At 36.2% G+C, this 17,784-nt stretch overlaps 1 protein-coding gene across 1 annotated transcript in view; it reads right to left on the bottom strand.

The window, feature by feature from the left end:
- The window catches only part of MOXD1 (monooxygenase DBH like 1), a 73,039-nt gene that overhangs the window by 822 nt on the left and 54,433 nt on the right, over nt 1–17,784 (bottom strand). Inside the window, exons 7-11 of the mRNA XM_037045725.1 lie at nt 17,001–17,167; nt 15,388–15,579; nt 13,817–13,876; nt 8,925–9,067; nt 106–274 (exon numbers count right to left, since the gene is read on the bottom strand). Of these exons, the coding sequence (XP_036901620.1) occupies nt 106–274; nt 8,925–9,067; nt 13,817–13,876; nt 15,388–15,579; nt 17,001–17,167 (731 nt within the window). The remainder of the gene's footprint in view (nt 1–105; nt 275–8,924; nt 9,068–13,816; nt 13,877–15,387; nt 15,580–17,000; nt 17,168–17,784) is intronic.

Below are 17,784 nucleotides of genomic sequence, written 5' to 3'. Positions count from 1 at the left end.
TTGTTGTATTTATGGATATTTGTCTGTTCCTTAGATTCTACCTGTTGCAGATTCAAGGTAAAAAGTGAGATCTGGTTTCCCCAAAGATCAAAATGCAGGGCTCACCGACCACTCTGCATTGTCTGTCTTGGAGCATCTCACATTCACCGGCAGGCTGAGGACGAGCTTGTTGAAGGACAGACCTCCCGTTGTAGTCCATTTAAACTTATCCATGGCCTCCATGAAGGAAAGGTTTCTATATTGCTTGGGGCTTTTGATAATGAAAGGCCAGGTCCTGAATTAAAAATAAAAATATATACAATTAGTTGTATTCAGAATAAAAGCATTCCATGTCTCCATTCCTTTCCAACATTCTAAAATAGACTTCGTTCTTGTTCATTTTTACGAACGTAGATGACCTAACGCAACACGTTGATGAACCCATCAGCAGTTACCAGGGGAAATACACGCTAAATAAGGAGGAGTCTTTTTAAACAGTGAAATTCCTTGTTTTACTAGGAGATGAATATTACTTTTAGACAAGTAATTTTGGCTTCCCCAGAGTCAGAAGGCTTCCCCAGACTCTCACAATTCCTTATTTATTTGTTTTGTCTTTAGGTAACAATATAACTGATAAACAAACAATTCTAAATACTGTAATAGTGTAATTTAAAAATGTGTAGGGTCTTTACAGGGACACTAACAAAACCAAAATTTCAATTCCACATACATTTTTACACTAGAGAGGCCTGACCTCTAGTGGCTGCCCTGTGCTGGCTTTGCCTACATGGAGATAAATTCAAAAGATTAGAAAACGAACCAGTGTTTTTAAATTTTTACTGCAGAAAAAAACATATTCTTCAGTGATAGGCTTTGCTTCTACTTTGCTGCTCTAAAAACAAGTAAAAGCCATGTTAAATGTCCAAGAAAGAAAGAACAAACCACAAAATATCAAGACTTGCTTGAAAACATACTCTTCATTAAATATAACTTTATATTATTGATTTGTGAAAAAGGAAAAGTATAAATGTTGACACACAACACAAAGTTACACGAACTAACCACGGACCTCCCAGGAGGCTGCCATGGGTGACCAGCAGGTGTCTAGCTCCATGACCTCCCTAGAGGACGTTCCAAATAACCAAGTAACTCACCTCCAGCCGAGGAATCTACATTTTAGTATTTGATCCTCACAGCTTCTTCTCTTACATACATAACCTAGTCAGACGTATTGATATTATCTTTGTAAGTACATTAAAAATCCCTTATTATTTTTAGAGTTATCTTTAGAGTTTAAAGATAAATTTGTAATGACCAAATTAAAATTATGTCCTCCATACTCTAGTAATACAGTGAAAAAGCAACGCAGAATACATGGTGACTTTTCTATTTTTTAGTCCTAACTTCCATTTTTCCTTTCAGTAAAGTCAATATATTTTTGTTGAGTTTTAACTGCACTTTGTACAAAGACTTTAAAATTGAATGACATAAAGAGCGTCGGTATCACATTACATTAAGCATATCTACCAATGACCTAGAATTTATTGCACTTTAAAATGAAACCTGCTGTGAAGACTTGTAGAGATAAATACCAGAATTAGTACAAAATAAACACTTGAAAGGGGACTATTATATTTATATACAATGTCCTTTTAAATATAATAAAAGCTACATCTAGATTTCATTAAATATAAAATAGTTTTTAAATAAAATATTAAAATAAAATTTACTTTCAAAAGGGCAAGGTATCTGGGGAAAAAAAGAAACTCAACTTCATAAATAGGGAAATAATGAGGGGCAGAGCATGGGAAGGACAGGAGGGGAGGAATCATCAACCTGCAACCATCTCACTCACCACAAGGAGGCACTAGAATCTCTACCAATGATCCGAGGCGGCTTAAATCCTCTAAATTTTCTGCAGACTTACTGATAAAAACGAATACTGTTATTATCGTACATTGATAAGCTTTGCCGCTAGAATATATTAGCAAAGTAGGATATTTTGACATGAGGTATGAAGACATTTGTCAACTTACTATACATATGTGGAAAAGATGTAAAAAGGAAAAACCCACAAGTTCGTATGTTGGGGACAGCATAGCATGACTGATAACTGGGAGCACAGTCACCAGACTCTCTGAGATGGCGTCGTTGTCTCATGTTCAGTGTTTCCTTTCCACTCCTACTAACTTCGTTCACGCCCCTACTCTATAATAATCTCACACCGTCTCCTCCAGCCTGTCTTCCAGGGGTCAAACTGCACCGCACTTTGACCCCTGGAGAAAAGAGGACAAAACAGAAAGAACAAAAATCCTGAAAAAATGAATGTTTTTATCTTGAGTATCTTCTCTTCTAAGACTAAGCTTTTAGCCAGAAATACATAATTTTGAAGTAGCACATTCTTCTGCTATTCTGAGACTGAGAGTTAAGAATATCTGGAATGTTCTAGAAATTAAAAGTTACATTTCTGCACATCTGGGCAGTATGCAAACATCTACCCCAAATGAATACTTTAAAAAGGGTATTATTTGTACATTACTGTAGTTGACAAAGTAAATCACATTAATAATTTATATTAATGACTTTTCTTTGAAATTTTAATCTAATTCACAGGTTGATTTAAAATATATCCAACAATGAAATAGACTCTCCAAAGTGATTTGGGAAAAAGAAAAAAACAACAACATTTGGGGACTTACACCCTCTAATTTGGGGACAAACTATAAAACTGTAATACTTGAGTGTGGTATTGTATTAAGGCTAAACATGTACAACAATGGTACAGAATTCAGAGTCCAGAAACAGTCAACAGATGGATAAATGGTTTTCAACAACGATTCCAGTGGGATTCAATAGGGAAAAGGTAGGTTTTCTCCATCGTATTGGTTCTTGAGCAATTCGATGTCCATGTGAATAACTACAAACCTCACATTTATCTCAGTCCACACAAATATTTATTCAAAATGTGTCATCAACCAAGATGTAGAACCTACAACAATAAACTTCTTAGCTTAAAAAAAAGAAGAGAAAATCTTTATGACCTTAGGCAGGCAAATACTCCTTACATAGAATATTAAAAGTATAAAACAAACCATAAATAATAAAGTGAATTTCAAAAACTACAGCTAAAAATGAAAATCAAACCACAGATTGGGAGAAATTACTTGCAAAAATATATCTGACAAAGGACTTATATCCAAGCATAAAGAACTCTTTAAAAATAGAAAGAACTCCTACAAGTCAATAATTTGACAAATAACCCAACTAAACAGTGGACAAAAATTTGAACAATTAAGTAGGAACATATATAAATGACCAATAAGCATGTGAAAAGAGGCTTAAGATTGAGTCACAAAGGAAATGGAAAATAAAACCACAATATGGTATCACGCTATATACATACCAGAATAGAAAAAATTTAAAATACTGAAAACACAAAACATTGAGAAGAATGGTAAGCCATAGGAGCATTTCTACATTCCTTTGTACAAAGAGAACCCACAAAGATCCACCATCTTGGATAAAATGTTGAGAGTCCGATGAAAGAAATGTAAACTTAGATACAATGCAGTGATTTCCCCACTGGGTACTAACCCAGATGCCCAGCAATCCAACGTGTTCAGTGTAACTCGTGTGTTCAGAAGTCAAGGACAAGTGCCCATTCATCCGAAGAGACCTCCGGAGGGGGTGTGGAGGTACGACCCCACCGTGTTATACCCAGCCAAGTTCTGTCCAAATATAAATGCAGAAATTCTCAAATGTCAGAGAACTCTGGGCACAAAACACCTGGAAGTCCTTCTTGATTAAATAAGTTGAGACTCAAATCCCAATGAATCAAATTAAAAAACTCAAGACGGCAGAAATCATATGAAGATTCAGAATTACCACTAAATCTATTTAAAAATTAAATTTGCATTAAATATTGTTCGAATTAAGTTTCAAAATTAAATGTAAACAATTAAAATCTCGATAATACAAAAATTGTAATATAAATAATAAATATTTGGAGGTACAGCAAAGGGAGGGGTGGATACAATGTGATGTATGGATATCCTCCTCATCTTTCAACGATCTAAAATCGAAACATGTAGTTTAGCGGGGAAAGAAGGAAAAGAAAAACAATAACAAAACAAAAAACAAGAAAATAATCACCCCAAATCCCAAATTTTAAAAAGAAAAAAATAAAAACAAAAAGACCAAGACAAGACCCTACCATGTAGTTTCTAAAAAGTGAGTGTAACATGTTAATGGCTTTTTTAGGTTTGAATTGCAACCGTTATCTTTTTTTTTTTTAAGATTTTATTTATCTATCTTTAGAGGGGAAGGGAAGGAGAGAGGGAGAGAAACATCAATGTATGGTTGCTTTTTGTGCGTCCCCTGCTGGGAGTTGGCCTGCAGGGAACTGGCCTGCAACCCAGGCATGTGCCCTGACTGAGAATTGAACCGCGATTGTCTGAGTCGCAGGTCTGCGCTCAATCCACTGAGCTACACCAGCCAGGGCACCGTTATCTTTTTTTATTTTAATTGTTGTTCAAGTACAGTTTTCTGTCTTTTACTCCAACCCAGCCTACCCCCCCAAGTGCTCACCACCTCCCTCCCATTTCTACTCACCTTGTTTTTGTCCATGTGTCCTTTATACTAGCTCCTGCAAACCCTTCCCCCTTTTTCCTGAAATTCCCTCCCTTCTCCCCTCTGGTCACTGTCAGCCTGTTCTCTATTTCAGTGTCTTTGGTTATATTTTGCTTGTTTGATTGTTTTGTTGTTTAGGTTCCTGTTAAAGGTGAGATCATGTGGTATTTTCTTCCTTTTGTGATAGCATGGATGGAACTGGAGAGCATTATGCTAAGCAAAATAAACCAGGTGGTGAAAGACAAATACCTAATGTTTTTTATAATATATTTTCTTAACATTTGTGAGCCCTTTTATTAATTACTGTCTGTTGTTGTTAAAAACAGCAGCATCATTTATTTGAAGTTCAATAACTCTTCACTTTTAGTTCAGTTGATTTTCTTCTAATAAATTAAAGAAAAATTAAATTTTAACGTTTTTGTTTTAAAAAGTGAACAAGTTATAATCTTTATAACATAATCTATTCATCTTTATATCATCGATACCTACACAGGAAGGTGTCTGTAATAGCTTTTAGTTAATGTTATTAGTATTTTTTTTTCTAATAGAATTTGAGGTGACAGCGTTTATCCTTTGTCAAACATTTTTCTGCATTACCTAAACTATAATAAGCATTTGTGATTTTCACATATTAAAAACATAAAGTGATTTTTCATATAAATTAAAAAAAGACAAAACCTCTCTTGATTCTCTTTTGGGATAGAACAAAAAAAAAGAAGAAGTTTTCCATCACCTAAACCTTCCCGGAGCTGCATCGATGAGTGATGTTTCAGAGACCAGAGAACTGATAAAAACTCATCTATTCTGTCATCTAGTTTTGTGAGTTTTTGTTCTTCCTCAAGCCTGGCCAGCTCTATGGGAGGCCCCCCCCCCCCCCCCAGAACAAACAAATGCAGAAACAGCATGTGGTTGTCTCAATTTCTCAACAAAGCCATCCTCTGATCTCAGGGTTGCTATGAGATGTTTAAAATGAGATGGAGCACCTACTGAATTATTAAAAGTATGAAAGAGGAGATTTGGGGTTATAGGTAGATGGTATTCCTTTTTCGTGTTGAATCCTGAAGCCAAATTAGGAATTTTATTTTGAGCAAAACCAGAAAAAGCCCCCAAACCATTTCCCTTTTTCTGATCTTTTAACCAGCACCTTGTGAGTTTGCCCTTCAAAAATATTTGTGTTGCTGTGATGATGAACTGGACTGAAAGTCTGATTTAAAGTCCAAACACGTATTTCATAACAGAGGCTCTTTTCACTCATAAGAACAAATACATCTAACCTGTAGTTAGATGATTTTACGTAGGCAGTTACATCTCAAACTGGCCTTGTTCCGGGAGGCAGTTCTGTCCTTCTCAGTGAGGAAAATCCAACTGCAGGATTTCCTGGGGAGACCAGAGGCAAGGACACTGGCAGAACTCATGGGGACATGGGGACAGAGAACTCATGGGGACACGGGGACACGGGAACAGAGCTTCCTGAGGCTTTACACAATAGGAACCCAAAGAAAATAATTCTACTATAGAATGTTCAAAAAGAGAATGTGTTTTGAATCACCATCTTCTAAACACACAGCCTTGAAAGTCCATTTGTTTCAACATTCTTTCAAATTAACTGTTGATCAGGAAAAAGTTCCAGTCAATATGTGAGAAATATTCTAAAGGAAAAAAAAAAGCTACTTAAATGTTTGTAGGGGACAATATGGTAGCAATATTTTAAAAACAAGACTATATTCTAGTGTTTTTAGAATGGCATTTTATGTGCTGTTTTGATTTTTAAGCAGTATTTTATTCAAAATATAATTATTAATTTTTAATAAAAGACGTATATAGTTACATACAAATAAAATCAGAGACCACAGTATAGAAGCCACAATAGCTCTGCCACTTCCTATAAACCACAGAACACTGAACACTTTTATAACCTCTCAGCTTCCTTTTCCTCCTCTGTAAAATTAGGACGGCACGTCCTACTTCACCTACTAGGATCGTCTGTAAATAGCTTACATGCAACCATGCATTTGAAAATACTTCACAAACTAACTTGTATAAGCATTCTGTTACTTGTGTCTTGGTGGATCCAGCCTTCCGTTCTGGTGGTCACTGGGTTCTCCTGATACGAACTCAGTACAACACATTTATGAACCATAAGTTTAATTTTTAAAAAGTGTTTTAGCTCATCAGTTATAATCCCTATAATATTTAGAAACAAAAAGTAGACCATAATTATATTCTCCTTCAGCATTTGAATTTTACCACATCCTCATTGTTTTTTACCCTCTCCTTAAATATAGCCCCCTCAAAAATCTATGTGTAACTTTTGCCTAATTACATCAGTTTCTTTCATTTTGAAAACTCCTAATCATTAGAAAATTCTTCCCTATATTAAAGCAAAATCTACCCTTCAAAATTTCCACTAGGCACCCTACTTCTTCTTTTTTTTTTTCTACAGACAACTTTAATACATCCAAAACAGAAATTTTTAATTTCTCCTTCAGACAGTTTTCCACACACCATCACACCACTCACATGGTGTCATTTTTCCTTCAGTTTTCCCCGTCTTTGACCGGCTCCCTAAGATGGAAGCAATCTACAAGTCCAGTGAGTGCTCCCTTGGAAAGGTAACCTGATGTAACCATTTCTCAGTGACTCTGCTGCCACCGTGTGGTCCCGGGCACCTCACCTCTGCCCTGAACAATCACAATGGTCTCCTGGTTGATACTATTCTCTCCAATCTTCCCCTCCTAGAGTCTCTTCTCAACACAACCGCCAAACTGACTTCTTTTAGCACAGTGTCTTCCCTTTGCACTTAAAACCCTGTGTCCTCAGGTAGCCTAAGTCCTACGTGATCGGCCCCACTCTCTGTCAGACCTCTCACTCACCCCCAACCACATTCCCCTGCTCCTGCCAAATTACCTTCGTGTTGTCCTTTGAACATGATAGCTTCCACCCACCACCAGGTCATTACACTGACTCTCCTCTCTGCATAGGGTATTCTTGACTATCTTTGCACAGCTGGCTTCCCACCACTTAGATCTCTACTCAAATATCACCTCCTGCCATGGATTGAATGTCCCAAATTTCCTAGGCTGAAATCCTGTCACCCCAGGTGACATTATTAGGAAATGGGGCCTTTAAGAGTAAGTCTCTGCCCTCATTTATGGGATTCGTGTCCTTACACGAGCAGCTTGACAAAGCTCCTGGCTCCATCCGCCATGTGAGGTTACTGTGAGAAGATGAGCGTCCAGGAGGAAGGGGGGCTTCCCCAGACACTGAATCTGCCCGTGCTTTGATCTTGGACTTTGCAGATGCCCGAACTGTGAGAAATCAGGTTCGAGAGTTCCTGAGCCACCCCATTTACAGTCTTCGGGGTAAAGTGGCCAGGCTAAGACAACTCCCCCAAAAGGCTTTCACTGCTGATTGACAGCAGCTACACTCGTCTTTCATTGTCTCTATTATTTTCATAACACCTAATATCTGAACTTTTAGATTTGTATTGTTTATTTGTTTATTTTCTCTTCTCCACTTGAGAATATAATTTTAACTTGGCAGGAATAATTACCCTGTTGATTGTTTTGTCTTAACTAATTCTTATGACTTGCAATTGTGCAGAAAGAGTTAACATAGCCTGCCTGAGACTGCTGTTTCTAGAAATGTCTGCTTGGATGCTTGACATTTGGCTGGCATCAGGGACCTTGAATAGCAACCAATTTTCTGTATTACTACACAATGTTCTGTAAGTGATAAGAGTGACTCCTTGTGCCTAGACTGTTTGTGCAACAGGGTAGTTTCTCCTGGACACCTGCTTTTCTCCTGAGAGTCTGGAATTTAAGTATTTTCTAAGCAGAGGGCACCTGTATGACCAGCCCCCAATAACATCTCTGGGCACCGAGTCTCTAATGAGCTTCTTCAGTTCACCACACTTCATACATGTTCACAATTTGATGCTGGTGGAATGCCACACATTCTGTGTCACTCTACTGGGGAGGATTTCTTGGAAGTTTGCACCTGTTTTCCTGTTGACTTTGCCCCATATGTGTTTTTCCTTTTGTTCATTTTTCTTTGTATTTTCTCACTATAATTAATATGAGCCATGAGTACAACTATATGCTGGGCCCTTTAGGTCCTCCTAGAAAAATCCCTGAACCTGGAAGTAGCCTTGCAGACCTGGACAAAGCAACTAAGAAGCTCACCTGGTTTCCCCAGCTGAAAATAACTAAATGGAACAGCCCAGAAAGAAATATGGTGGTAAATTCAATATGAACTTAATGCTCATCCTTTTGAGGAGTATATTACCCCTACCATGAAATTCATTTACCACTTACGTGACTGGCCTGTAGATCTCCTTGACACCAATGAACTTCAGCTGTTCCATAATGTCTGGAATACTTGCGCATCGAGTAAGATTAATTCTTGGGTAATAAAGAAGGTAGGAGAGACACATTTCACTCCTGGTGCTCAGGCCTCCCTGAAAATGGAGATGTTTTGTTTAGAAAAGCATGTGCCACTAACTGGGGCGTTTATAGCACATAAGCCACCAGGGTCATACAGTTCCTTCCAGTATTAAAATGTAATAAACCTTAAAGCTCAAACATAATATCAAGGACAATTTAGTGTGTTAAAAGGTAGTAACACATTTAAAGTCCATAGAATTACTTCCATCACTTTAAAAGTTGCCTTCCTTAAATGACCTCATAATCTTCTTAAATTTCTGTTGAAATGACATTAACTTCTCACCATGGTGAAGATTTCAGAGGATTATGGGGGCATTTGGTTAACATGGTACCCATCAGGCAGTTGTAAGAGTATTTGCCTGGCAGCAACGAATTTTCTCATTAGTCTCAATAGTCTCATTGACATCTGTGTCAATATCAGCAGCTGTGTAGCACAGGGGGACAGATTTCACATTTTGAATCTAGGTAGTAAGTTATCTATTAAAGTAAAAGAAAAAAAAACACCAAAGATCCTCAGAAGAAGAGAATTTAGAATTGATACAGCATATTATCTACACTGTCCAATTTTCAACTAAAAGTTATTAAACATGAAAAGAAAAACTGACTTGTATACAGAGGGGAAAAAAGGTTAATCAGTAGAAGCTAATTGTGAGAGAATAGAGTCACTGGATTTAGCAAAAACTTAAAAGCAGGTACAAATATATTTAAGGAGTTAAAAAAGACATTCAAGTAATGAAAGGCAAATATATTAAAAATGAGTGAACAAATAGGGGTGACATCAGAAAAAAAAACAAAAAGAACCAAATAAAATTCTAGAGTTGAAAGATACCATGATTCAATTAAAAATTTACAGGATGAGCTCAACAGCAAATCTGAGATAGAAGAGGAAAGAATCAGTGAATTTGAAGGTAGATCAACAGAAATGATCCAATTTAAAGAACAGAAAGAGTGAAAACAAGACAGAGCACCTGAAAATTTCCCAGAGATCAGTAGGACAAGTTTAAGTGTTCCAACACCCATGAAATTGGGGTTCCAGAATGAGAAAAAAGAAAGGGTTACAAAAAACTAAAAGATAATGGCTCAAATCTTCCCAAATTTAGTAAAAAAATATTAGCTCATAACCCCCAGAAGCTCAACAAATGCCAAAGACAAATACCATGAGAGCCATACCTCGACACATCATAGTTCCTATTGCTGAGAGTCAAAGAAAAAAAGAAAACCTTGAAAGAGCAAAGGAAAAATGACATAGCATGTTTAGGTGAACAATAATACAATTGACAGCTGACATTTCATCCTGAATGATGAAAGTAACAAGAAGATATTGAAATTACACATTCAACTGCTGTAGGGGAAAATAAATTAATCAACAATTATGTATTCAGCATATTATTTATCCTTCAAAAATTAAGGTGAATAACTTAATAACATTGTTCATGATTATAAACTTATATAGTGGCTAATATACAATGACTACACATTGCGAAAACATAATGCCTTACCCTAGATGAGCAAGGCAGGACTGAGCAAAGGGAGAAGCCATTCTATGAATAGGGGTGCATCTGAGGCTCCTGTAAATACCATATTGAATCTATCCTCGAGCTGAGGTAGCTACTTAGAGTTTTATCAAACTGTAGGAAGGAACTGGGCCTTTGAAATCTCACAACCACCAGTCTTTAGCTGCTGGCCACCACACTAGAGAAAGTGTAACTTTAAGTGAGCCATTCTCTGGCACCAAAGTCAATGTGAGGGATACAGTCATGGCTGAGGTTTAGCTGCCTTGGATCTGAAAAGGGAAAGTATCAAGGCAGAGCACCAAAACAGACACTAAAACAATAATTTACTATATATTTAATAAAATACTTCATGCAAACAAAATTATATGAGGTGTGAGAAAAATAATGCCAACATCAGCGTCCAGACTACCTTCTGTGTGCTTTTCTCAACTCTCCTCTTCCCTAACCAGACCAAAGATGATGCTGATCTCAATATTTTGTTAATCTTTCTATTGCTTTTCATTACACTGTACACTTAGTTCACTGATGTAGGTATCCTTAATACATGTTTAATTTTGTGTGTTCTTGAACTCTAGATACATGATATCACAACCACATAGAGTCAGTTGCAAATCTGCTCTTTTCAATCAACCTTATGTTATTCAAATAGATTTGTTAATATATGAATTACTTTAGTTCATTAATTTTGATAACTATATATTACTTATATACTATATGGACATATTGTATTATGTTTTTTGTTGTTATTGTTTTCCTTTAGATAAATAATGGAGTTGTTTCCAGAATTCTGTTCCTGGGCTGCTACGTGTTACTATGACTATTTCATACATTCCTCTCCTGGAACACTTCCTGCACAAGCAACCTCAAGGTTAAATCCACAGAGGAATGGAACTGGGTAGAGTATATCTCCATCTCCAACCCTACTCAAGAATGCCATGTTTTCCCCCAAAGTGGTTTTATAAATTTATATTCAACAGCATATGAGGGGTCTAGTTGCAATACACTGGAATTACAGTTTTAAATGTTGCCAAACTGCTAGGTATACAATATCTCACCCTGGTTTACATTTGCCTGACTCTGGTTTCAAGTAAAATCAGGGATCCTTTCATATGTTTATTATCTGTTTGGACTTTTATTTCTATGAAATGTTTTTATCTTTTGTTTCTAGTGTATGTTTGTCTTATGTTACTGAATAATAAAATTTCTTTTAAATGCTGAATAGTAATGCTGTTTTAATCTATGTAGTACAAATGTTTTTTTCCAGTTTAAAACTTCTTTTCATTACTTAACCATTTTTTGTAACCAAAAGCTTTAATGTAGTCAAATTCATCAATCTTTTAATTCATATTTTGTGCTTTTATACTTTATTAAAGAATTCTTACCCACCCCAAAGTCATAAAGACACATTCATATATTTTTTCTAAAGGTTTTAAATTTTTCCTCTTCATATTTAAATATTTAACTTATCTGGAGTTGACTTTCTGTATATCTTGCAAGATAAAAACATAATTTTACTTTTGTCTTTTGGATACCCAATTGTGTCAGTATTTTTTAATGAAAAGTCCACCCTTTTTTACTTGTCTGAATGCCATGTCTCTCCTAAATCAAGTTTCCATATGAAGGATTTGTAGGTCTGTTTCCACAGCCCCTACTCTGTTTCAATATTCTAACTCTGGACTCAAACACACTATTAATCACCGTAATTTTAAAATAAGACTTCATCTCCTGTAGTTTGTTTCTTATCTTGCTCTTTTTAGTAGTGTCCTCACTATTATTAACACTTTGCTCTTCTATGTAGATTTTAGAATTAACTCTCTTCATGTAAAGGCTAAAACTGTCAAAGTTTTATAAGATTACTTACTACATGGGAGAATATCTGTGTCTAGGTGAGGATTTCTTAATACCATAGTCCCCAATCCTAAAACCTCTCTGAATTTTCACTGAAATTATATAAAAGTTATAGGTCAATGTAAATAGAAGAATTAATTTTATTTTACTGAGCTTTTCTACCCATCAACATAGTATCTCTTAATTTCTTTAACACATTTCTTCTATGTCCTGCTATGCATATTTACAATTTTTTTCCACAAAGATCAAACACAGCTAATGTCAGATTTTATTTCTGTAGAACTTAGAGTTTTTAATTGTATCTTCTTGAGATAATTTCTTAAGTACTAAAATACAATTAATTTTAGATATGACCAATTTTGAGAAGACTTCTCGTGTAGAAAATTATATATCTGGAATAATGTGTTTTGTCTCTTTGCCTCTTCCTTTCTGACCTTACCTCTCATTTTTTTCCAGTACAATGTTGACTAGAAATAGTGATACTAAATATCCCTGTCTTCCTGATTTTCAAGAAATACTTCTAGTGCTTCATTTAGTTCCATATTTGCTATAGATTTTTCACGGCCAATTTTTATTTTGTGAAGAAAATTCTCTCTTATTTCTGGTTTGCTCTTTTTTCCCCCACGACTGACCTAAATTTTCATGAATAATTCTTTTCTTCCCCAGTTGAGGTTATCATACATCTTTTTTTCTTTAGTCTCTTAAAGGACACTTCAAGGATGACATTAATGTATTTTCTAATTTAAGCCAATTTGATATTTCTTAGTGAAACCCAAGTTGGTCCTAACATTACATTTTTATATAATGCAGGATTTGATAACACTTTTGTCAAAGATATTTCCATTGGGTCCATACTGTTGACTGCTCTCATACTGCCTTTCTCCAGTTTCAGTTTAAGATTGTGCTAACTTCATGAAATGAGTTGGTGGGAAATGTGTTCTCTGAAAGAGATAAGCAAATCCTGAACGATCTAATTCTTGAATATCAGGCAGAACTCCCCAGTAACTCTGTTGGGATAAAATTTCCCTTTGGGGCCGAAACCTTAAGATCATGCAACTCATTCTTTCTTTTGAAGTCTTGATTCATCTAAATCCAGACTCATGTACATGGTCATTAGTAACCACAGGTCTTTTATTAATAATAGTGTGTGAGAAAAAAAACTAAAAGACTAAGGATAGTTTTTCATGAAAGTGTCAATAAATTCCAGTGCAAATGTTACCATAGTATCATTAGTCAATCTGGTAGAATGTTAAAACAAGTTTAATTTCAGTTTTATAATGTTTCATGTTTACTTTTAGGAATTTTGCTTCCCCATAGGAATGTTTTTTACTCTTTCTCTTTAAAATCAAAGTTCATTCCTCCCTTCCTTCAAATAAATTTTACTAATAAAAATGTTCTTACCCAAGTCATCAGGTCTCTATCTTCTGTGTTGTAGCGACACTCAGTAATTAGATTATCTCCCTAAAACAGAAAAGTATGAGTTTTCAGATTGGAGTTTTATGCTGTCCCATTCCTCAAATACATCTGTAGGCCGACAGTTGAATTTGCTATATGAAGGGATGCATTAAGTAATTCGATTTGGGAGAAAACCCTTCATTTATTAAATTCCCAACCAACAGGCAAGCAAGCAAACAAGCAAGGCTCCCTGGGCTCGGGCCAGACCCCACCATGTGCGAGCTGCATGACCTTCAGTAAGGAAATGACTCATCGGGACCAGTGTGTTCACATAAAAAAAAAAGGGTAAAAATAGCACTTATTTTGTACAGCTGTCCTGAGGGGATTAAATGACAAAACAAACATTTAATCCTTAGTAGAGATTAAGCACTTCATAAATGGTAGCCATAGATACTATCTATGGCTATCTCTTCATTTACATTATTTTCTTTAGGGGTCTTTAGTCAGGTCTTTATTTCCTGACAACAGAATTGTGAGGCAAATTAATAGTAATTTATTTTTCCACTGTTTTCCAATCATTTGGATAATTCAGCACACATAGAAAATAATACTATTTTAGGCTGCCCACTCAGGTAAGTGGACCAGCTATTTCTGGGTCAGACATGGGTAATTTGGGGTGCTAGCCCTCAGATTCATCCTCCTTGCCCTGCCAGTCGGAGGGACCAGGAATTAATATCTCAACACACTTATATGCTGCTCACAGCCCACCAGTTGGGAAGCTCTGAGATAACACAGCAAAACTGATTGGAAAGCCCCGAGACAAGATCAGGCACAAAACAGAGAGTGAAGAATCTTAACTACATCCGTGTTTCTCACACTTCATCTTTCTATTCTCAGGGTGTATCAGAGAATTTCTGCATGTAAGAAAAGATATAGCTATTACTCTCATTTCCAAAGCAGTATGTAAAATTGAACTTTTAAAAGTAAAATAGGCTAAAAATTTTTGAAAAAATGAAGCATCACCAAAAAATTTAAAAAAACACCTTTTTAAAGCCTTCATTATCTTATGGTATACGACTCTCTTCGTGTCCTTCGGCCATGGCCCCATGTATTGGTGCAAGTAGGTTCCAGAGCACAATATAATTAGCCATGTCTGAACACCACTGTCAAATAAGAGAGTTACCTTTGCAATCATGTCTCCTGAAATGAAACTTCTAAAAAAATATACCCTATGGAATAAGGAAACTCTGATTCACCGTTATCAGAATTGCAGCCAAAAATTTCAACTGAGGAGTCCAGTAAAAGAAGAGTAATGTCAGTGCTTGGAACCCAATATTTATTTATTTTTTAAATCAATAACGTGAAGTGCCCTTGGGAATAGCAAGAAAAATAAGTCTTGGTTTTGGAAAACAGATCAAACACATTCCATCCACACTGTGCATCATCTATTGTGGGTGGTTTAAGAATCAGGATACTGTGAAGAATTCATTTCACCAGTAGAAACCTTGCTAATTCTCAACAGACACATGTCTCATGACTTTTATAACATTCACTGAGAAAGAACAAAACATTCATACTGGTAAAATAGTTTGTTCTTCTTTTAGATACTGAAACTCCTGGAAATTGAAGTCAAAATTGTCATCATAAGCAAGTAATCTCATTTCCTCCCCTTTGCGAAAATGACGCAGCCTGATGCCTCTGCCGGCCAGGTGAGCGTGAAGAAGAACAGCAAACACTCGGACTCCGCTGGGCTTTTCGGCTTCCAGAGCCTACAGGTTGGGGGTGGGGAGAGAGGAAGACTCGATTAGCCCCAACAAGGGAGTATTCAGACAGTTCTTGTTAAAAGTGACTTGGAAGGACACCTGAAAAGAAAAGCTAAGGCAATTTGAATGAGTGCTTGAGCCACCAAACACTCAGAATTTGGGATTTCCGTGACATTCCCGCCAGTATTACCATTGTGAAGCTACATTTGTTGGACCACTCCCAAGTGTTATCTTTCTTTTTCCTTCTTTTGAGAGGTAAACAGGAAGTCAAAGCTCCTGGCAAAAATATTCTGGTATGTTAGAAACCTGCAAATTAAAACTCTTAAAAGGACAAAATTATTTACAGATAAGAAAACCAAGTGCGAGAGATGCATTAAATGGGCTTGTCCATGGTCCTACAGCTTGTAAGTGATGTAATGGCAATTTAAATTTCAATCTAAATAACTCACAAGAACATTTTTTCCACTTTACCAGCCTCCCGCACTGCCTATAATCACACCATCTTTTAATTCATAAAGAATCTGATCCATGTTAAAATACTTTCGTTCAATAGAAATGAATATAAATGAAAGCAGCCATTGTTAAGTACTTATACATGGTTGTATCTTATCCAGTCTGTATTTTTTAAATATAGTTTATGGATTATGCTATTATGGTTTGCCCATTCCCCCCCTTTTCCCCTTCACCCTGCACACCCTCTTTGACCCACATCCTCCCTGCCTTAGTTCATGTCCATGGGTCGTACCTATAAGTTCTTTGGCTTCTCCATTTCCTATACTATTCTTAACCTCCTGTAGTCTATTTTCTACCTACTCTTTATGCTACTTATTCCCTGTACCTTTTCCCCCACTCCTTTCCTCCCTGCTGATAACCCTCCATGTGATCTCCATTTCTGTGATTCTCTTCCTGTTCTGTTGTTTGCTTGATTTGTTTTTTGTTTTCATTCTTTTTAGATTTGATTGTTGATAGTTGTGAGTTTGTTGTCATTTTACTGTTTATGTTTTAAATTAGTTATTCTTGCTCTTTGTTTAAAGAAGGGAAGGAAACTATGAAGCAAAGAAAAAGAGAAAAAAATAAAAATAAATAATGGAAAAATTGAGATAAAAGGTAAAGTTGAGAAAAGAAACTACATGAACAGAAGAAGACAATTTAAAAGATAAACTGAAGTGTCCAATATGAAATAAGCATAGGAGGTGGGACTAAGACCAAAAACATGCTGGGTCACTCTTATCTTCAGAATTCTACTCCTGTAGCCTTCAAGATTTGAAAAAGCAATCAAAGGTCTTGCTAAAATTGAAATAATGGTTTTGTAGTGTGACAATAAGAAAAACATTGATAATGAGCAAGCAGGAAATTTCCCCAACAGAGTTTTCTAAGAACAATAACCGATCTGTACAGAGCAGCACGCAGACTGAGACACAGCATACCTCTCCCAGACACTCCAGAGTGCAGTGACCCTCGGACTGAAACTCCGGCATGCCTGGAGGGATGGTGTGGAAGAGGCTCACCCAGAGGCCAGCCTCGATCACCCCGGCATCGTATTTCCTTATATCTGCTGTGTGGAATAACCTCAGTCCAGAGTTATCTATTAAGCCTGGAACAAGAGTATATATATAATTAAAAGTGAATTTACATTCTTAAAAAAAAACAATCCCTATGTGCAGTTGAAGTGTTTCACTAATTTTCCCTAAGCTGTCACAAGGAAAAGGAATACAAACAAAGATTAATGGAAGACAACACTCAGCTTCACAAATGGGAATTAAAAGATGAGTCGCCATATTGTCTGCATTCACAGGAGAAATGTTTGTATTGTCTAGCTGATCTATTCCAATGATCTAAAAGGAAGGAAAACCTTAAAGTCATTCATTAGAGTATAGAAGAACTCAACAAAAAGTCTTATATGGTTTACTGGTGAAGTTCAATAACATTTACCCAGAGGTGAAAACCAACCACTTGGTTGAGAAACCATGGAGAAAAATATCAATAATTAACTTTCTATATAGTTTGTCACCATGTTTCCAATCATTCGACAGTTATTCAGTCAATACTAATTGAGACTTTATTATGTGAAAAGCACTACAATAAGCATTGTGGAATGAAAGATGAATAAGACACATTCTGTGTTTTGACACATTTATAAGGAGGGAGCATGTGAATCCCAAACTCCATACATCTGCTCCATTAGTTTCGAAATCAGTAGACTCCTTTCTG

Source organism: Sturnira hondurensis, unplaced genomic scaffold (assembly GCF_014824575.4).
Source record: "Sturnira hondurensis isolate 20B ecotype Veracruz unplaced genomic scaffold, ASM1482457v3 Scaffold0004474, whole genome shotgun sequence".
Classification (NCBI taxonomy): Eukaryota; Metazoa; Chordata; class Mammalia; order Chiroptera; family Phyllostomidae; genus Sturnira; species Sturnira hondurensis.
Note: the sequence above shows the minus strand (reverse complement) of the source record. Positions and strands in the feature narration are given on the sequence as shown.